The sequence below is a fragment of the Periplaneta americana genome, chromosome 13, assembly GCF_040183065.1.
Source record: "Periplaneta americana isolate PAMFEO1 chromosome 13, P.americana_PAMFEO1_priV1, whole genome shotgun sequence".
In the NCBI taxonomy this organism is placed as follows: Eukaryota; Metazoa; Arthropoda; class Insecta; order Blattodea; family Blattidae; genus Periplaneta; species Periplaneta americana.
Window position 1 is genome coordinate 109,597,947 of NC_091129.1, and position 22,730 is coordinate 109,620,676.

At 36.4% G+C, this 22,730-nt stretch overlaps 1 protein-coding gene across 1 annotated transcript in view; it reads right to left on the reverse strand.

The window, feature by feature from the left end:
* Positions 1–12,464: 12,464 nt before the first annotated feature.
* LOC138712232 (frizzled-4-like) overlaps positions 12,465–22,730 on the reverse strand; it is a 173,541-nt gene continuing 163,275 nt past the window's right edge. Inside the window, exon 3 of the mRNA XM_069843786.1 lies at positions 12,465–13,657. Coding sequence (XP_069699887.1) covers positions 13,074–13,657 — 584 coding nt within the window. The 3' untranslated portion in view covers positions 12,465–13,073. The remainder of the gene's footprint in view (positions 13,658–22,730) is intronic.

Genomic DNA, 22,730 nt, shown 5'->3' on the forward strand with positions numbered 1-22,730 from the left:
CTAATTTAGATCGAACAATGGAATTATACAAAATTATTATAGTTTTGACTTTGAATTTACAAGAATTTCTCATAACAAAACCTAAACTTTTATAGGACAAATTTATAATATTATTAATATGACTATAAAATGTAAAATTGCTGCTAAATAATATACCTAAATCTTTATGTTCATTTTCTGCTGGTAAAACTTTTGCCTCTATTTTATGTGAAAATTTAATTGTATTTTTCAATCTAGAAATGGTCATATGTATACACTTATTTATATTAAATAACAATTTATTATTAATACTCCAAATATGTAAGTTTGTCAGCATGACTGGGATTGTGAGGATGTTTGGGATTTTAAATACAAGTTTCATATCGGTATTTCTTTTCTTTCGTGTCTTCATACTCCCCGCATTTAAATTTAACAAGACGGAGCCTTCTCGTTAACTACTTCATAATAATATTACTTTCTCATTCCAATCGGTGCAATACGTAGGCTAACTTAATAGTCGAAACCATTCCCGCATCAATATGACGTCAATGAGTTGTTCGAAATTGTAATGAATAATAAAGTTATTACAGAGAATTGGATTCATTTGGAAATTAGTATCACAGTTCACACAGTACGTTAGAATTAGACTATGTTAAATTAACTATTTCTGTCTTTGTACTACCAGTATTTATTAATCACCCTCATTTAGTACGAACAATAATTTTTATTAGCCCTGAACTAAAATTAAGTTTAATATTTCTTTAAGTTCTCACACGATGAAAAACGTTCACGTAAATCTTTTTCAAGTCTACCTGATACCGAAATCTCACATTTACACACTAACACATACATACACACAGATAAACAAACTGTTTTCAACATTGTCTCTGGAATAAAGAAGCAACAAAATACATTATTCATTTATAAATTAATGCATCATCGTTATTGTTGAAATTGCCTTTGACAAAAGAGACGACATCCCGGATGGCTGGGTGGCTTCTTTCAGGAAATGTTGCGATGCACATAACCTCTTAAAATATAAAAACAAATGAGAATGAATCCGTGAACATAATAACCAAAGGCTACGCATTCCATTTGATCAATGCTCCAATGGAAGCATAACCTGATGCATGAATAAGCCCGCAACTAACGAATGCATTGCGGGTAGTATCGACGCAACTCCCATGGCAATGCTCTTTATCAGAGCTTTCTTCAGTTACAAGCCGGAGCTATACGTCGGCAACACTGTAATTAATTGTCAAACGGAGGCCTACTATCCAGAACACGTGTTTGTGCTAATGCCGATTTTCAATGTAAATTAATGTTATGATATAAGTGTGTGTCAATGGAATTATGTTCGCGGTCGTACCAAACGTTAATTGTTGATGTATTATAAACTAAGTACGTGTTGGCGATAAAAATAAGACAATAAATGGAAATATGGCTGCAGTCTTTGGCAATTTTTTACGGTTATTATTAATGACAAAACGATTGAACAATTCTTCTAAATATTAAATATTGTATAAACTACATTATTATAGTCTTACTTGTGGTTTGTGGTGTATCAGAATTCTAGCCAAATTGTTGGGTCTCGCCTGCTATATCAATAAAGTTACGCCGTTGATTTTCAAGTTCATTGTACACAGCTGTTTTGTTGAAGATTCGGAATGCCTGCTATACGTCAGAACTGTCCACATTTGTAGATGTATACACCCATTTTGTTGGTTTTCAAGGTTTGTTTATTAATATTATTTCTTTTGTAATAAATTAGTTATAAATATGTTTCTTTTCACTTCGTATTTACAGGATTTAAAGTTCACGGAGTTTACGCTAATTGGCACATACTTAATAGATTAATGATGTGTTTTGTTACGTATTGTGTTGAAGGTATGTTTCTTCATTTTTTTCATAGTTCTTTATACTTGGTCTTGGCCTATTTAAAATTATATTTTAGAAAATTTGTAACAAATAATTTAGGATAACAGTTGTTATGGTGACTGGCGAGGTTCAAACTAAAACTGGTTTCCTGGGCATCTGAAATATTTATAGAAAAGCACGACAGATAATCACATGACATTAAAATGTATATGATATTCTAGACCTTTCACGTCAGAGGTGAAACAACATAAAGCGGCAAAACATTTACTATCCACATAATGGTTAATTGATTGGAATAGGGTACTGCGAAAGTACGTCGTTACTTTACTTCTTTTTGGTACAAGTAACATTTCTTTAAGTATTTATTTATTTTCCCTTGTACCATCAATAAAAAACACGTATGCTTTTAATTTTTTTAAAGTTATAAGTGGCTGTATGCAAGTACTTAAGCGGTATTCTGAAACTCAAATAAAATACCATTTCGGATTCCGTAATAAATTACGTACATCAATACAATGAATCTTTATCATATGCACTTAATTTTGTATCAATTAATGTCGAAAATGTACATGTGACAACGAAATCAAAGCACTAAAACGTCAAACGTCATGCCTTTATTTCGCCTCCGCCCGCCTCCAGTCAGCGTTGCCAAACCTACCCATGCTCCGGCTTGTAACTGAAGATGGCTCATTATTTATGTTACAATTTTACTCAGAAAAATATTCAACGTCAAAGTACATTTGAATTCAGGTTGCCTATTCCAGTTTGTTTCAGCGTATAAGCGATGGTAGAGCCTGTATATGAGCTCCAAAGTCAAAGAAAGTGCATTCTTTCTTAAATACTGTGAAATCATTACAATTAGCGTAGATTAATCACGATTTCATTATTTATAACAAACTTGCATCGTGCCTAGATACTCTGTGCTATTATGTTTCGTATCGTTTGATGATACCTTTTAACAATGATTGGGATCAGACTTGGAAGTAAACTCATTCATTCACAGTTTCCTCTCCAATGGTAGGTCTTTCACTGCAAACCCAGCATTCTCCAATATTTATTTTCTGCCTTCCTCTTAGTATGCGCATATAATCCATATATCTTAATATCGTCTAACATCTGATATATTCTTCTGCCCCGCACTTTTCTCATGTTCACCATTCCTTCCAGTGCATCCTTCAGTAGGCAGTTTCTTCTCAGCAAGTGACTCGATTAATTTTTTTTTCTTCCTGGTCAGTTTCAGTATTATTCTTTCTTCGCCCATTCTTTCTAGCACATCTTCATTTCTCATTCTGTCTGTCCATTTCACACGCTCCATTCTTCTCCATATCCACAAGAATAAAGCTAATCCTCTAATATAAAATATATTAATTTAATTCAGGTTGTTTATGTTCAGTTTGTTTCAACGTATAAGCGGATAGAAGGATTTGCATATGAGCTCTTCAAAATCAATTAATAAAAGTTGCACTCCAGTTTAAGTGCGGCTAAATCTTTATAATTGACACAAATTAATCACGATTTCCTTATTTATGGCACTTCGTCTTAATTAATATTACAGAACAGTGGTAACAAATATAGAGAAACTGTTCTTTTTGTCTCTGGTGACTGTTGATTGGCTATCTGCCTAAGGTCACGCTATTTAAAGAAAATCGCTGTTGTTGACATTGATGTTGCACTTGACCGAATCGTACTCAGTGACACTGGCTGTTAAGTCGGTTCGTTCAACTACACGATTGCTTCAGTCCTTTCAGTTCTACGACTCAAGCACATTTTATCTACTTGAGGACACTTACGGCGACACATCGGACCCTGAGGGCTGACTTCATGCCAAATGAATTCTTACAGTAAAAATGAGTTCTAAGAACACAAATTTTTAGTAAAAAACATAGGGAAGATTTCTCAAGGCACTTTATTGATATTAAACAGCAAACAGAAATAGATATAAAGAATGATTAAACCGCACTCCTGTGCAAAAGTAGCGAGACGGCGGCGTGGCGGTCGCTAGTTGATCCATAAATTTCGTATGTCAACAGCCACCCATCCCATTATTTCCCGACTTAATTGTCTCATGAATGATGCCTTATTGGTGTCACTTGTGAGGCTCAAACCTGTTTTCGGACACTTCACTAAACAACAGCTAGTACCTACACTTTACAAAGCGCGGAAATATGAGAAAAATAGATTTTATAGGTACAGCCATTCCTGAAGGTAGGCCTACACCAGACAAGCGCGTTAAAAGTTGACTATTGTACAGTAGCGTGCAAAATAGTAATATGCGTTACAAGAGCGGTATGTTGAAGTTTTCATGTTCGAGGAAAAGTTTGAAAAAGCGAAACGTAGTTGAGCTTTTTTAATTTCCGAGAATTGAAAGAAAACATACCGCTCGTGTATCGTACATTATTTTGTGCGAAAATCGTTTATTACATACCTGAAAGAGGAATTTCTAATTAGTTGCAATGAAATCTCCATCTTGGTTTCTGTTCAATGACGGCAAATTTGCAAAACAAAAATATCTATCTTCAACATTGTTGCTTTAAAATGTTTTCTGTGTTTACTATATTCCAGCAGGCCGTGATATACGTCTGTCTTTTTTTCCCCCAGTCTATGGAATCTTGTTGATTTTTTCACGGCTTCCTTAATGTTACTTCCATCACGAATTCAGTAACTTTAGCGGAGTTGTAGAGTTTACTTAATTTTTGCAAATATTTAAAAACAATCATTAACAGTGCAATTTAGGTGAAATTGCAGTGGTAAGTTTCCAATTTATAATTATTACTATATTGAACGTCTCTAAAAATAATATGTTAAAAGCCTAAAGCAGTAAAATCAATATGTCACTTAAGCGGTAAGAAGAAGGAAATTGTTACGTGTGTTAGGTTGAGAATACTGAATGTGGAATTTTAGACTTTCCGCGGATTGGTTTTGTGCGGAAACCAAGCAAATACGCACAATAGTATATTGCAATACTAGTGTAGAAAGACATCCATTGCACAACTGTCATTGGTTGCATATGGCACGAGGATTGCAATGAGCCTTTCTACACTGAGTTATATATGTAGGCCTACTATTTTTTATACTACCGTAATTTTAAAATGTAAAAATGCTTAGTAGATAATGTTATAATTAAGGAACGGATTTCTAGCTCCGGCCTATTGTGTTTGCTACGTCCTATGTTATTAAGATGTATCTACGTTTCATGTACAGTACACTATCCACCTGTTAAAATTCTATAGGACCTAAACCGCCTTAATTAACCATAAAGTCCTATAAATTTATAAAAACTACGTTTGTGCCTAAAAGGCGGCTTTTTAGTATTTTAAACAGGGTGATTCCGGGCTAGTGTTACAAACTTTCAGGGATGATGGGGAAGGGCACATGTATCAATTTGAGATAAGGAACCCTGGTCCGGAAATGACTAAGTCGAAAGTTACAAGCAAAAACAGTTGTGTGGAAATGAAATAATTTTATCCCTCTGTACACCTTATTTATGTATATTTATCTGTACATCTTACACATACTGTATTCATCTGACGTTGTTTACGTTGTCTACTTACAGTATTCCATTCAGTGCGCTGTCTGAGGGATGGGGACAGGAAACTACACTAAAGCAATGCAGATGGCGTAATGTGTAACGGACCTGGTCGGTCCTGATATGCACGTCTGTAGACAGCAGTGTATGTGTACAAGTTGCAGTGTCCAGTCGATCAGTGCTAGTGAAATGGAGGAGTACACGAGAGCGGAATATACAGACATTATTTTCGAATACGGATGAGCCAATGGGAACAGTAGACAAGCTCACAGATTGTATCCGGCCTAGTACCCACGTAGTAGACATCCGTCCCATACCAGCTTTCCACTACTGTTCCAAAGGTTAAGGGAAGGAGGGCACGTATTGCCAAATTACAATTCCATTTCCACACAACTATTTTTGCTTATAACTAGACTTCGTGGAATTGCCACGAGAATCGTAAGGTTTACTGCGCACGAGGGATAGACTGTATGAGAAGGGGACGTGCAACGGATGGAGTAAGTAAACACTGAGCAGTATACTGCGGTTACAATAAAATATATATCCTGCATTCAAGAAATATAATGAATGATCATTGAAATAGGAAACGTCTAAACATGTAAATACATAATTATTTTGTAGTGAGATATATTAACTCTTAAAATTTAATGTAAAATACTCACATCATCCTTGAATATGTGCATTGCAGTGAAGAGTTACGTACATTTTGAGCGACTGCAAAGTGAACCTTCTCCGATGGTCACTCAAACAGTTTTTATATTGGGAAAATGTACGGCAACATCACACGATGTAATAGGTGCATATTTGAAAAACGGAAAGTCACTACTTTTTAGTACACCAACTTCAGACGTCTTGTCATGACCTGATAGTACATAATTTATAATACGAAGTTGTGAATAGGCAGAATTTTTAGCAATAATGTTTCTCAACTTACATTTCACTTTTTTTTGTATTAGTGAATTGTTATTTTGGATAACGGTTTGTGATACTTTATACACTATATTAAGGGCTTCTGAGAGTTGTAGTTTAGACGATTCTAACAGGGTGATGCTTTTGGACACGATTTTAAAATTAGAATCAACGAACAGAATATCTTCCAACAGCTGTTCAGAAGGCAAAGATTTTACAGCTGCAACAGCGCAACTGTCTGTGCTATCCAATGCATCAATTACCTCCATTATTTTGCCGTAATATTTTGCATAATAATTAACTGCATCCAATCACGTTTTCCAACGGGTCAAGACTGGCTGCGGGGGTAAGGGTATTCCAGGGGCAATTATTTGGAACAGCAACACTCTCACTGTAGTATGTTTGTTTGAATTCTTGTCTGCACTGAACAAGTGTTAAGCTTTGACTATTCCAACCACAGTAATGCAAAAACAAGTGCTTACATAGGTATACATTAGCTGTAGCTGCTCTATCTATTTGGACCGGTCACAACTCTTAACATGAACTGCTTATACTACGAGACCGGGAGGTCGCTCTCCTCTTCTATACTACCGTACATCGGCAACCTGATTGCATGCTGCGTGTGGCAATTCAACGAAGTCTACTTATAACTTTCGACTCAGTCATTTCCGAACCAGGGTTCCTTATCTCAAATTGATACATGTGTCCTTCCCCATCATCCCTGAAAGTTTGTAACACTAGCCCGGAAACACCCTGTATAATAAAAATAAAAATATAAAAATACCGGTACTAAAAATTAAAAAATATCAAAAATAACCCTAAAAACTTAAAAAAAAATGGTATTTAAAATATGAAATAAAACTATCTTACAAAGAAACACTGGTCTGATAAGTTCGTTCCATATTTATCATAGAAGAGGAGGGAAGTAGATTTTACCTAATTTCCTGGAACCGGAGTTGAGAAATCCATCCTAGCATAAAAGGGATGATAGGTAGTCAGGTTAGGCGAGAGGTTACAAATTACTTTTCGCGTCAGCGCACCCTCTTTACGCGACATGAAACTGAGCAGTTGGACCAGACAGTAATGTTTGAAGTTCTGGGTTGAAACCCCGTGGCCGGCCAATCTGACTGGGGTTTTTCATGATTTTCCTCAGTCACAAAGGTAAATGCCAGATTGGAAATTTACATACCTCAGTCACCAATATCATAAACCTTAATCATAATCTAAAATCAGTTACATGAATACAAGTCATCTACAATACACGACAACAGAAACAGAAACTCCCAACAATAGTAACAACGGCCTACTAATACACTCAAAAATTCTACACATACGATATAACCGAAAATTGTAAAGCGTGAATAAATAAACTTAGGCCTAATAATAATAATAATAATAATAATAATAATAATAATAATAATAATAATAATAAAGGTATCCCCGTAACATGCCATGAAGGCACTTGGGGGGCATGGAGGTAGAGCCCCATGCTTTCCATGACCTCGGCACTAGAATGAGGTGGTGTGGTCGGCACCACGCTCTGACCGCCTTTTACCCCCGGGAAAGACCCGGTACTCAATTTTATAGAAGGCTGAGTGAACCTTGGGGCCGTTCTGAAATTTTGGCAACGAGAAAAAATCCTGTCACCACCTGGGATCGAACCCCGGACCTTCCAGTCCGTAGCCAGCTGCTCTACCAACTGAGCTACCCGGTCGCCAATAATAATAATAATAATAATAATAATAATAATAATAATAATAATAATAGTAGTAGTAGTAGTAGTAGTAGTAGTAGTAGTAGTAGTAGTAGTGCATTCAATAAGTAATGGTAACAATAGCACAGTCTAGTATATTGTCACGAAGCTTGAGTTGTGAGGTTACTAGGAACAATCGACTGTGCAGCTACTATTTCGCATTGTCTGTAATGAGGCGATCCTAGTGGCTAGCAACTATCTATGAATGCATATTTACTACGTATTGAGCTTCGTGACTGTATACTAGTATACTAGAATGTGACAATACTGTAAATCAGCGCTCCTAGCGGTGAGCATCGGGATCATTTAGTACGTAATATAGGAGCAATTGTTGCATAAATGTGGAATATTGAAAGTCTTTAAGTAACCATATTTTGTGAATACACGGACTGTTTTAGATTTGTATTAAGTAATACCTCTCCTAAAAACCTTAAGTAGGTATGAACAGAGATGCTTCATAAAAATACAAGTTGCAAGAGGAAAAAAAAATGCAACTCTGTGCTTTAGAGTATTATAAGAAGCTTATGGGAGAGAAATCCTACCACAATGAACTATTGCAAGATGGATGGAAGTGAGTCATTTACTTTCAACCAAGAGCTGACAACGAAAGAGCTTTACAAATTATTAATCAGTGAGACAGACATCCAGAAATGATGCTGCAGATGGAGTCCGCCATCTCCCAAGAATTTGGCAACGTATTGGTAGGAGACGTATTTGAAATTTGTAATGTCAAAAGTAACGTAAATAAATTTAGTGTGAAACTATGTTGCTATTATTTTTCGAATGTCCTAATAATAATAATAATAATAATAATAATAATAATAATAATAATAATAATAATAATAATAATAATAATAATAATAATAATGTCACTGTCTCGTTCTATTGAAATGTTACTCAATTTCCTTCAGTGCAAGTTTTGTTGATGGTCGTGAAATGAATGTTTTCAGGTCAGCTCTTATATTACTTATGTCTAGTCTTCCAGAAGAAAAACATAAGAGTCGTAATCAGCTAGTCACCACCCTTCGTGAAAAAAAAGAAAAGAAATAAACATATATCAACAACGCCACAGGTTCCATTGCTAGGCCACAAAGAAGGGAGAAGTGAGACAGAGAGTAAAAAAAGGATGGCCCGTATGTGGGAAGCATAACCAAATGGAACGAACGGGAGGTCTGCTTTCGAGCAGGAGAGGAAGTCGAGGAAAAACAAAGTGAAAAGTATTACAGGAGAAGACTGACATAAGCAGGAACAACAATTCCTGGAAAGCTTGGATGACTTCCTCACAATAAACTGGAAACAGCCTCCTTTACAAACATATGATTGTCATTTATTTCATTTTTTAAAAACTAACATTTGTTCTAAGAAAAAATATACATACAGTAATATATAAAATACATTATAATAAAAATATCACCGCAAAGACGTCTGAAAACGATCTTTAAACAAAAAGAACTTGATAAGACAAACGTAATGGGCATCTCTCCTTGTGGTTTAGAGTTCATTACTCGGAACAGTCATATCAAGATTTTGTGAATCTTATATCGGTTGAGCCGTTAATATTCGGACACGGCAATTAAGGCGCAGTTCTGAACACACATTGTTGAATATGATTTATATATGAGTAGCGTGTGATTTATTCGACGTTACGTCCATTGAATAGAATATGTGGCTGCAGGATTCAAGTCATGCACATCCTGTGATTCTCACTATGAGGCGAGAGGGATCAACACGTATAAATGTATATATGAGATGCATGGCCACTCTCCTTATCCGAGTACGGACACAACAATAAGTGCAAAGACCTGAGGGTTTTAAGTGTGCGCTGCACCACACCACGGGCAGTGTTAATGCGTCTTCGTGAGGAATTGCACAGAGATTCTACCATCTGCGAAGGCGTAAACAGTAAACAAATGAACGAGAGCTCACAGCAGTAATACTGGGTGATTTTAATAACAGAATATGCAGACCAATGAAATTTCCATCGCTGAATTTATTCATGTGACACTAACAAAAAATACCGACACAAATTAACTGTTATGGAAATTCTGACTTGCAGTTACTTAACTTATCCCGTGAGACTAGTAACCAGTAACTAATAGTATTTAGTCTACTCGCGTAATTTCCCCCTTACGATTTAAGGATATAATTTTCAAAATTTTATTTTTTTCGCGTAATTTCTCCCTCACGACTTACGCATATAATTTTCAAAATTTTATTTTCTTCGTTTAATTTCCTCCTCATGATTTCATTCATTCAAAGTATTCTGCCCAAGGACATTTAAGGATACATTTTTCAAAAAAAATATTTTCTTCGTGAGATTCTCTCCTCATGATTTAAGAATATATTTTTTTAAATTTAATTTTCTTCGCGTAATTTCTCCCTCACGATTTAAGAAAATATTTTTCAAAATTTAATTTTTTGGCGTAATTGTCCCCGTTTTTACATAAAAATGGACACCTCTTTTCTTTTCAAGTCTCTCTTGTGTGAAGATTCCAAATATCGTAAAAATACACATGGAAAATTTGTCATTATCCATCCAATCTACTGTAAAAAAACAACAGACTAGGCCTATTCCTCTGACTGCAAGAAAGATGATCAAGATTTGTTGCCTGATGCACCAAAGTAATGCAGTCTAAAATACATGTATGTTTATTTTTTCCACGTAATTAACAGATTAAGTTTGATACGGATATTTTACGCGTTAAGATTAAAACCATAATCAGAGTTTAGTGAAGGTCAGACTACCGACATCATAACTTGCACACGACGGTACAAAGAAAATTCTCATACTGTATAAATATTTGTAGTTATTCAGTATTAAACACTAATTTGATTAGTAAATGAACTTTTTCACATCATTTACGACCATTTTATTGCCGATAGTTTGTTTTAATTGTGTCATTCCGCTTACTCGATTTTTGGCCTCCGAATTTTGAGAAAAAAAGGGGGAAATAACGCGAGTAAATACGGTATTATTTAAAGTGGCACCAATGTCTGAAACTAGGCAGAACTCTTTGATACTGTAAAAGGACACTGAAGATGCAGATAAATTTCATGGAAACGCCATGAGGAAAAAAAGAATATCAGAGTATTCACATATTTTTTTTTTTGCATTGACAAAAAATGTAAAATACCTTCGTCTTCTGGTGAAGCATTGGGGTAAAGTAGTAGTTCCACCTCAAAGATAAGTCAAGTGGATTTAAAAATGTTTAACGGATTTAAAAACAGAGTACGCATTTCACCCACTTAGTTTTTTTCACCCGAAGACGAACGTACTGTAGGTACAACCGTCGAAACGTCGAGATCTTTAAAGTCTATTGCATTTTTATTTTGGTTGAGAAAGAGTAGGATACTGAACCTCACACTTCCAATGAAACATTTTTTTTTCGAGAATTGCATAACCACTGCAATTGCCAGATAGGCTGAATATATTGAATGTATGCCTATTTCACAGTTTTAAGACTATAATCACAAAATTTAAAGATACAGTGCTTGTAGTGTGCGAAGTGCTGTTTTCAAACCAAGGCACGACGAATTTGTTTAGCCTATCACAAAATTCGTTTTCTTTTTGCTAATAAGGACCATGAACGTTTGACAAATTGTTATGGCAAATAGGAGATATTAGAGCATCAGTAGGATTATCGTATCATAATTGCAATCCATAAGAAGCAGAATTCAATTATCATTGCTAATGACTTATTCAATCAACTTGGCGTTGCCAACCGTTTGGAATTTTTCCGGATTGTCAAGAAATCAGTTCCCTAGGCAGTACAAAGTTAAATTGTTTTCAAGACGCTTAATGTCCGGAATTTTGTTAATCGCAATTTTAATTCTGAAATTTCATATTGATTCCGAGACTGAAAGATGTAGCAACTCTACAAGAACTACGGGACATTGTTTTGAAGACATGCAGTGTACCAAACTTAAAGAAAATGGCTGAACACATACATGCTCTTCCAATTAGCAATGCTCATTTGGAGCAAGTTTTTTTTTTTTTTTTGCAAATAAAAAATCTCTGGACTGGCGAGAGGAACAGGATGAGGCCAAAACTTGTGAAATCAGAACTCTTGGTAAAGACGAATTTTAATATGTCGTGTAGAGATATTTTTGATGTTGCTTCCACAAACAAAGAACTATTAAACAAAAGCATAGGAAGCAATAAGTATTCTTTTAAACTATAGTGCAGTCTAGTGATATGTATATCATGTATATATGCTTTTAAATGTATAAGACTTCTATGCCATCTATTTTAACGTTTAACTAAGTTTTTAATACAAAGATAGTAAGCCTAATTCTAGTTGCTTATAACTGAGTTTCAGATACAAGTGTACTTACATTGAAATGCGTTTTTAAGTCTTTGAACTGTACATTTATTTTTAATGTGTCCTGAACTATTCATGGAATTGCTTGTTAAACACCTGTCAGGTTGCGCAACTTCACACTTAACCTTGGTATTACTGTTATTTTAACTATCTTTTTTTTTTTCTGTTGTTAGCTTAATAAGTGCTCTATAGTGTTCTTTGACTCCGTTGGCCCTCTATAGAGCTTTAATTTAATTCGTATTATTTTTATCAGTGTTTGTACTTTATGACATTAGTCCTGTCAGATTAAATAAATAAACTAAAACGAATAAAAAAAATTCCGTCCTCTGGAGTTGGCAACCCAAATTCAACTACAAGTATTTCCAGAACGGATATTACTTGAGGTGAGCTTTCGTTCAAACATGTTCAAAATTGTGAACATAAAGACTGTTGGTACTATTTAGGACAACAGTTATCCGTCCGTTTTCACTTGGCGAAAAGCCAGTCGACAGTCACTACGTAGAGTGTAAAGGTCGCTGCTTGCAGAGACAGGAGTAAGGCGATGCGAAGGATTAAAATGTGGTGGCCCTTCTTCCCTGAGGGGTTATGTTCTCTGCACAGACCGAAACGTATTCACAAGCGAATCCCCTTCAAAACAGGGCAGGGGCGCTAGTCAGTCAGTCTACTGAGTGTACAAGGAACTGGGTGAAGAGGTACGCGGGCAGCGTCACACTGTAGTCTCGCTGCCGTGTTTGCGGTGCTTCCTGTGCGGTTTGTGTCCGTGCTGGTACCTCTGCTGAGTCGACGTCAGGGGCTGCGGGGGCGGCGCATAGTACTGGATGGGGTGGCACTTGACCGGGGGTTGTTTGTAGGGTCCCAGGCGGTGGAAAAGCCGTCTCCAGGCTCGCAGCGTCTTGGGCGACCACACCCACACCGCGGCCGTCACGCCGACCACCAGGGACATGAACAGTCTCAGCAGGAATATCCAGAGGCTCGGCCGGGGCTGGAACCGAGAGCTCTGCGAGATCACGAGCCACTCGTCGCGCGACCAGTACTCGTAGAAGAGGCTGGCCACGACGCACATGGTGGGCACCGTGTACAGCACGCCGAACACGCCCAGGCGCACCGTCACCATCTCCAGCTTGTCGGCCTTGGCGTCGCGGCGCGGCACGGTCGGTCGCGGGCGCCGGCGGAAGAGGGACAGGAACCCCACGAGCAGCAGCGAGGCGCCCAGCACGAGGTACAGGAACTGGGGCGCCAGCACGAAGAGCAGCAGCGACTTGGTGTTCTGGTTCCCCACGTAACACGCTCCTGCAACAGCGAGAGATTGCAATGGGGACCGGACCATCAACAACATACCTGCTTCGAAAAAATTTCGCTGGAAAAGTTCCAGAATGGGGAAACATAACCAAGGAATTCAGATTTTTTTTTTTAAATTAGGGTCCGTAATGTACAGTCAACGTCAAGCTATTCTCAAGACCTTCTCCACGATCAAAAGTAAGTCATAACTAGAGAGCGGAATTTTAGGCGCCTAAAATAGGCTCTTAAACTCCTTTATTTAGGCTCCATAAAATAAAATATTTTTTTTAAAGAATGTCCCTAATATAAGATTCAACATTTATTTAATGCAAAATTCTAGGATTAAAAGGAACTTCCACATATTTCACATTTTACAAGAGTGTATGCCCAAGACGCATACACAAAATGAAGACATTCCGTCTTTAAGTTAAGCCTGGTTCAGACGGTGCGTGTTTCTGTGATGGATTCCAAGGTGGCTGCGCGGATGGGTAGCCTGCGTGGTCACTGGTTGGCTCTTTCACAGTTCAAATTGGAAAATCATCTGCTGCTTCATCTGTTGCTAACACTCATGGTCAAAAAGAAACTAAACCGAGAGCGGAAAACAACTAAAGTCCTAACAGTAGTAAATGTCGTAATAAAGTAATTAAGCCATAAGTGCAAAACAGCTAAAGTCCGATATTTAATTGTTGTTTCTTAGAAACTACAGAATATAGAAAAAACAGGTTCAGTTGGAAAATAACGAGCATGGCGACATGGTTTCAGTGATGATATTATATGATCATCTTTGGTTTCCAGCCTGCAAACCATCACGAAAAATAGCAAGGAACCTACCCTCGAAATCCAGCAAGCTAGCCATCCATGGAGCCACCAGAGCGCATTACTTCCGGCGAATGACCACGCAGGCTACCCATCCGCGCAGCCACCTTGGAATCCATCACAGAAACACGCACCGTATGAACCGGGCTTTAATGTTTTTCATTCATCAATCACATTTCCATAGTTTGCTTCACAGTAGATGATCAGCACCTATTGAGGCTATTGTGTCGCTCACTGCTGTACTTACAAATGGTGAGAAAAAGGAAGGAGTTGTTATCTGTCTTGGAATGTAAGATAATGCTTATTCGGTTACAACCCAGCGAGTTTGTGTTAAATTGCTGACAGAGGAAGAAATAATAATAATAATAATAATAATAATAATAATAATAATAATAATAATAATAATAATAATAATTTGTCCGACAGGTGTTCTTTTATATGCCAGTAAATCTACTGACATGGGCCTGTCGCATTTAAGCACACTTAAATACCATTGACATGTGCCGGGATCGAACCCACAACCTCGAGCACAGAACATCAGCGCTATACCGACAACGCTACCCAGGCCGACTGACAGGTGGAATTTTAGGATTGAAAGATTGGTATCTAAAATTAATTTTTAATTATACGTCTTTTCTTTGTAATGCGTTGTTTGTGAAGAAGTTATAAATGAATGAATGTATGAATTTTATGGTTGCTAATGTGTTTGTTGTCATGAAGAAAGTTTTTAATTCACAGCAGTGATGTTTTTTTAATTTAAAATTCAGTGCTGTAGCTAAAGTCATTGTTTAGATTGCTAAGGTCGATGAAATAAAGATCAGTTTAGATACCAGTCATGGATAAAATCATTTAATATGCATCTGGATCTGGTCCTCGAAAGCTAGTCAAAAGAGTTCCAGGAGTTAAGTTTTTATAGTTTCTATTACCTAAATGTTATGATTTAAAGCCGCAGCCATTTTAAGGTATTCATCATAATCATCATTTTCGTTATCGTCGTTTCTGGGTACAGGATATGAACGTTGCAGCAATAAGTTAAAAGTAAACCTACAAAAATGTTGTTTGACGAAGATATTTGTTATAGCTGACATTCGACATGTTAAGGCAATTTCCAGCTGGAGTGATGGTGGCAAACTGCTGTTGTGCGAAGAAAACTTAATGATCACCAGGGAAAGGATTTATATGTAAATACATATTTACTTATAAAGCTAATATAATTTATATTTTGCATTATCTTTATGTTTCACAATGTGTAGGGTTGAAAAATCCTACTTTTATTTTCCATATTTTTCCATATTTTAGAGTTTAGTACATATTTTCGTTAATTTCCATATATTTTCCATATTTCATATAAAACAGTCCATATTATATTAGGTTTAACAATAAAACAAAACAAAATTCCATTAACTTTTAAAAATACATTTCAACAATAGAGATTTAAACACATGTTCAGTAATCCCTTTAACATCAGAGTTATTTGAAAATTAGCAGTCCTATCAACAATGGGAAAGTAAGTTACAAAACTGTATTAATTTAATTTAAAATTTTTAACAGACTTCAGTTGTGCAGCTCAACAGTTAAATGCCAGTCAGAGTACACATAGGTTCAGTTTTGTAAATCATACTATAAAGACGGTAAATATGCCAAAAGTACGTCATTCAGTCAATTTAAAATCAAAACTAACAAGTTACATTTCAGAATTTAAAGAAGATGGTTTATCAACTGACAATAAAATATTATTTTGTAATTTGTGTCAGTGTGCAGTATCATCTACACAAAAGTTCCTGGTGCAACAACACATTACAACTAGTAAACATCAGGCCAACAAACAACTAAATTCCAAGCAGAGACAATTGTTTTTAACACAACCAACAACATCGAATGTAAGATCTGAGTTTAACATCGACCTGTGCCGTTCTCTCATCTCTGCTGATATTCCTCTCTACAAACTAAAGAATAAGGTCTTCAGGGAATTCCTTGAAAAATATACTCAACATACAATCCCGGATGAGTCAACACTTAGGAAGACGTATGCTCCATCCATCTACGATGAGACAATACAGAAGATAAGAGATGAAATTAAAGATAGTTCAATTTGGGTTTCCATTGATGAGACTCCCGACAAAGAAGGTAGACTTGTTGGTAATGTAGTTATCGGTTTGTTAAGTGAACAATATTCTGAACGAATTCTTTTACATTGTGATGTTCTAGAAAAGTGCAATAACAAAACTATAGTTAAACTGTTCAACGAAGCTATGGGTATCCTGTGGCCAAAGGGTATTATGTACGATAATGTGTTATTCTTTATTAGCGATGCTGCCCCTTATATGGTCAAAGCTGGACAAGCATTACCTGTTGTATATCCTAAATTGACTCATTTTACTTGTGTGGCGCATGCATTTCATCGTGTGGCAGAAGTGGTCAGAGACAATTTCCCTAAAGTAGATTTGTTGATTTCATCAGTGAAAAAAGTATTTCTCAAAGCTCCCAGTAGAGTTAACGTGTTGAAAGAAATGTACCCTGAAATTCCATTGCCACCAAAGCCAATTTTAACTAGATGGGGTACATGGCTAGAAGCAGTTGAATATTATGCCGAACATATAGACTCTATTAACAATGTTCTCCTTGCATTGGACTCTGAAGATGCAGTCTCAATTGATACTGCGAAAACAGTTACCTGTGACATAAGTGTGAAGAATGACTTAGCTCACATTCAGCATACATTTTCATGCATCATAAAAACGCTCAAAAGTCTCCAAAATAGGCACCTTTCACTATCTGAAAGTTTTGAAATTATAAATAGTACTGTGGAACAACTGAATCGTGGTAGAGGTAAAGTTGCAGATGCAGTAAGAGCTAAGGTGGACACTGTACTTTCAAAAAACCCTGGATATGAAGAACTACAAAAGGTTGTTGCTGTGATGAGTGGTGAATCAACAGTGAAGATTAACTTGGACTTATCCCCAGCAGACATTGTGAAATTGAATTATGTACCAGTTACTTCTTGTGACGTCGAACGCTCTTTTAGTCAGTATAAATCTATCCTCAGAGACAATAGAAGAAGATTCACTTTTCAGCACTTGAAAGAAATGTTTGTAACCTATTGTTATGGTAACAGACAATAAAAATTGTGTTTTGTTGAAACTACATTGGAAGATAAGGTACGTCCATTATATTTTTTGTTTAGTTTGATTAAAATGTACCAATATTTAACGTACATAGTCATTTTTTTATAATTTTAAGTCCATATTTAATTCCATATTTTGGTAAAAATCCATATTTAATTCCATATTTTGGTAAAAATAACTACATATATATTTACATATTTCATATATTTTTAGTCCATATAAATCCGTTCCCTGATGATCACTATAGTCGCCGACCGTGTATGCAACATTATTCAACTTCTAAACCATCCGTGTTGCATATATTTAATCCTATTTAAGAAAGAAAAACAGGAAAGGCCTATCACTTACAACGGCAGCTAAAAAGACTGCGTTATTCTGAAAAGTCCTCAAGGCTTTGATAATGATGCGGGCCTTACACTTGAGTGCGTGGATCGTCCCTCACTCCAACACTTCCTTATCCAGATGAAACACGAGGGCCATCTGGTCTTTGAATAAGAGTTGCTTCACAGTACTTAAACAACAGTGACTTAAATGGCGTGTGTGCTTCAATGAATTCAAAGTTATGTCTTAAATCGAAAACTGTCCAGCGCATGATTGCGGTCTTTTATGACACATTATTTTCTCATTATAGAAGTATGAAGGGAGAGGTCTTGTGATGTTGCAAAAAACAGATTTTTAAAGAAATACACATTTTTAACACCCCTGACACTGAAAGAGAAGTTTAGGCATGCAGTGTGCCTACGTAAAGAGATTTATTCTAAGCAACTGATAAGATTTTGCTCATATTCAGCATCTACCAGTATATTTACTTGAGAATTATCCACATGAAACACCAACCCTCCGAAAATGGCGATATCAATAAAAAAGGAGACCCGCCCCTGAAACCGCCTGCAAAGCTGTTGAATACTTCCCGCATACCAATAATGTAACTTGAGTTGCCTAAACAAAAGAGAACCGCTCAAGGACACATACTATTAATATAAATTATTTTACCGTACACACAACGTTCTTCGTAACTAGAAAAATAATATTCGAAATTATTACACTACTGCAATAGCTGTGTTATGCGAATTTGTGCAAAATTAATGACATGCAAATACTTAAACCTTCCAATATATATGGATTATTTTAGTATGCTTGTCATTGTTTAGCATGATTATTGCAATTTATTAAACATGGAGCATTGGACGGGTGAACAAAGAGGATTTTCTGTAAAATCTCATTATCTAAATGGTCAATGCATTGAAGCTGCTCGTAGGGAGTTTCGATGCCACTTTAAATTTCGTCGTCATGATCTTGTGCCCTCTTCACATTCGATTAAAACCTGGGTTCGCAATTTAGAAGAAATAGACTCAGCACTAAAGGAGAAATCTCCAGGTAAAGAAAAAACTGCGAATGGTTGTGCGCAAACTGTTAATGTAGCTCGATAGGCCTACGTGATAATGATTGAAATTTTTTAACGATCAGTTGAGAAGAAGAAATTTTCGTACCAGCAGATCAACTTGGTTCCAGCAATATGCTGTTGCAGAAACAGCGAAATTTGTTTGGGAATCATGTCATATCGAGAAACTGAGACATTGCCTGGCCTGCACGATCCCCCAATTTAAGTGCATGTGATTTCTTTTTATGGGAGTGCTAAAAAGTGAGGAATACACAAACAAACCGCAAAACATTGAACAACTGAAGAAAGTAATTCGTGAATAAATTTCAAACATCACAGTCTAAATGTTGCAAAGTGTAGTGAGAAACTTCAAAGAGGTATTACAAGAATGCATAGCCTACACTTTGGTGGAGGGCATTTGAAGGATGTCATTTTTAAAGAAGTAGTGGTTACATGCAAATGGCATACTATATTCTATATTTACATACAATAAAAGTTAATTTAATACAATATTTATTTATTTATTCTAATACAATATTTGAAGTTTAATTCCACTATTTAAAATCTCCCGTTTGTTTCTTCTATTCTGTATTTTTGGATTACAAGCAATGTCTTTTAGGAGCAATCGATATTTAAAAGTGATATAAATACGAGGGAGAGTCGTAAGTTACAAATTGAAGTAGCGACCTACATTTTTGAATGAGGAGCCCGAAACTACCACTGCTAGCTGGCAGAATTATCAATTTGTGCTAAAGCGAAACAAAGAAGCAGTAATTGGAAGATGGCGGCATCTTTTCACGAGTGTATTATTGGCGACTTGATCTGAGCAATGATGCACGCTTTGTCTCGGGGCGGTAATGATGCACCCAAGATTCATCACCTGTGATTATTCGGGCTATATCGTCCCCTTCATCCTGTCTGCTCGGATGAAGTTACCAATCTGTTGCACATTTGCCTCCGTGACAATCTCCGTGACAGACTGGGTGTTCGATCTTGTCTATCCTTCATAGAACTTGTGCACCAATTGTTGATAGCTTGACGTAATAGACAATACTCACCATATGCGGACAGCTTTTATTTACGTATGACGTCACACTGCCGCGCCCCACGAGACATATATTTTACAGGCAAGCGATTCTCTACTCACATGATCAGTGTAGTGTAATATCACAACAGAGGTAACCGCGAGATCAGGGAAACACACATTTCCTATAAAGGCGGATAAATTTTCACTTCCCTGAGGGGAAACTAATTGGTTGCAACTCGTATGATGTTCAAAATGTCGTTTCAAACATGTCTGCGTCATATATTAAGCAAGATGTATGCGCCCGCATCATAAGCTCTTTGTATTACATGGAAATGTATATAACTCAATTTATCACGCGATATAACTTTGTTCGTTACATACAGAAATATAAAAACTAACGTTCCGGTCTTCGAAGTAAGTACGGGGACTCAGTTACGATCAGTTAGGGTATGGGAATACAGTTCCTGAGGATTCATACCGATTCTAAGTCTTTCCGGCGCTTACCAGCCGGAGTTGTGAATAATTAAGTAGCAACAACATTTTCGACCACGTCAATGTGACTTTTATTTATAGATTCACAATCTTACTTGCTTGAATATCCATTTATCTTCAGCGGGTATACTAGTAGAGCGTACTGTGGGGAAAAAAGCAATTTCGTTTGTATAAAATGTATCTCAGTAAATTTAAAAATGAAATTACTTTTAAAATTAAATAGCTATAACTCTTGTTTTATTATTAATTTTTCTGTCCATCCGTGCAGATTTTAACAGATTATGTCTTGGACAAATTCTCAGAAAAAATTATTTTCCCTTAAATGTTAACACTATTTTATTCGATAAGTACTCTCCGTACGAATCTGTTTTTTAACTCTTATCCTTAGAGAAACTGATAAGGAATGATTTATCCCTTTGCAGTTTTTCAATAAACTGGACGATTTTCTAATACTTCAGATAAAAAAATTAACACGTATCGTTAATTCCTACCAATAGGAAGTCTAGCAATCCTGCTGCAGTGACTAAGGGACGAAATGCTGCTATTCTAATCTGAGTTCGTGTGTGTATTTGTAGGTGATTAGGCGCAGATTTTCAGCCTAATTTTTTTTATTAATTACGAACACATAATAGTTTTTTTTAGTTATTCTAATGTATTCTATTGCCCTCTTCAATCTGCACAGTTTTATCATTTCCACTCTGTATATAGTACATTCCGTTTTATACATCATACGTATATTATGATAAGTCGCATTTTTAGCAGTTTTTTGTTATTTTAATGTGTGTGTATTTGTAGGTGATTAGGCGCAGATTTTCAGCCTAATTTTTTTTATTAATTACGAACACATAATAGTTTTTTTTAGTTATTCTAATGTATTCTATTGCCCTCTTCAATCTGCACAGTTTTATCATTTCCACTCTGTATATAGTACATTCCGTTTTATACATCATACGTATATTATGATAAGTCGCATTTTTAGCAGTTTTTTGTTATTTTAATGTATGCTGTTGTTCTCTTCAATCTGCACAGTATATCACAGTCTAGTATATACAGTCACGAAGCTCAATACGTAGTAAATGTGCATCATAGATAGTTGCTAACCACTAGGAACGCTACTATCGCCTCATTACAGTCAATGCGAAATAGTACCTGCATAGTCTACTGTTCCTAGTACCCTCACAACTCAAGCTTCGTGATTGTATATACTAGACTGTAGTTATATTGGGTTGGTGCATAAGTTCGTAGCGTTTTTGTTTCGTGTGTCGGTACTCCGGTTGCTATGGGTTTATTTATTTGTCATTTTTTATTTGAAGTTCAATTGTTGTGCTTGTGTTTACATACTGATGTTTTCATTGAGACGTGGACGCTAGAAAATGGAGTGTCAAGTGAAGAAAGTGGAACACTCCGACATACAGTATTTTTGAATTCAATAGAGGGGCGAAAGCAGCGGAGGCGACCAGATACATTTGCGCCGTGTATGGGGACAATGCCATCGGAGAGAGCACGGCAAGAAAATGGTTTTTTCGTTTTAAGGAGAGTCATTTTGACATTAATGACACTCCACGTTCAGGAAGACCTTCGGGGTTTGATGAAGACCGTTTAAACACATTAATCTACAATGATCTACGTCAGAGAACTGGCAAATGTGATGAACTGTGCCAATTCCACCATCGTGGGGCATTTATTGACACCAACTGAGACGTCTTGCACACGCAATCCAAGAAATACGACCAACAAGACTGCGTGAAGTGATGCTACTCCACGATAACGCCCGTCCGCACTCTGCTAACCTGACACAAAACACTATCCAGGAGTTGGGTTTGGAAGTCATTCCGCACCCACCTTATTCACCTGATCTATGCCCTCAGATTTTCACCTTTTCCGCTCTCTAACAAACAACCTTCAAGAAACTTCCTTTCCGGATGAAAATGTGCTCCGAACATGGCTTGACGACTTCTTTAACTCAAAAACCACGCGATTTCTACAGGCGTGGAATCGAAAAATTAGTCCAGCGTTGGCAGACTGTTGTAAATAGTGAAGGAGAATATATTGTTGATGATTAACTTCTCTCTTATGAGTATCTGATGTGTTTAATAAACTTATGAAACATCGCTACGGAAGTATACACAAACTTAATATCATTTCCACCCCTTATTCACTATAGTTCGTTTTATAAAACACATATGATAAGTTACATTGTTAGCAGCGTACCATTACAGCAACAAAGCCAACGTAGATACAAAT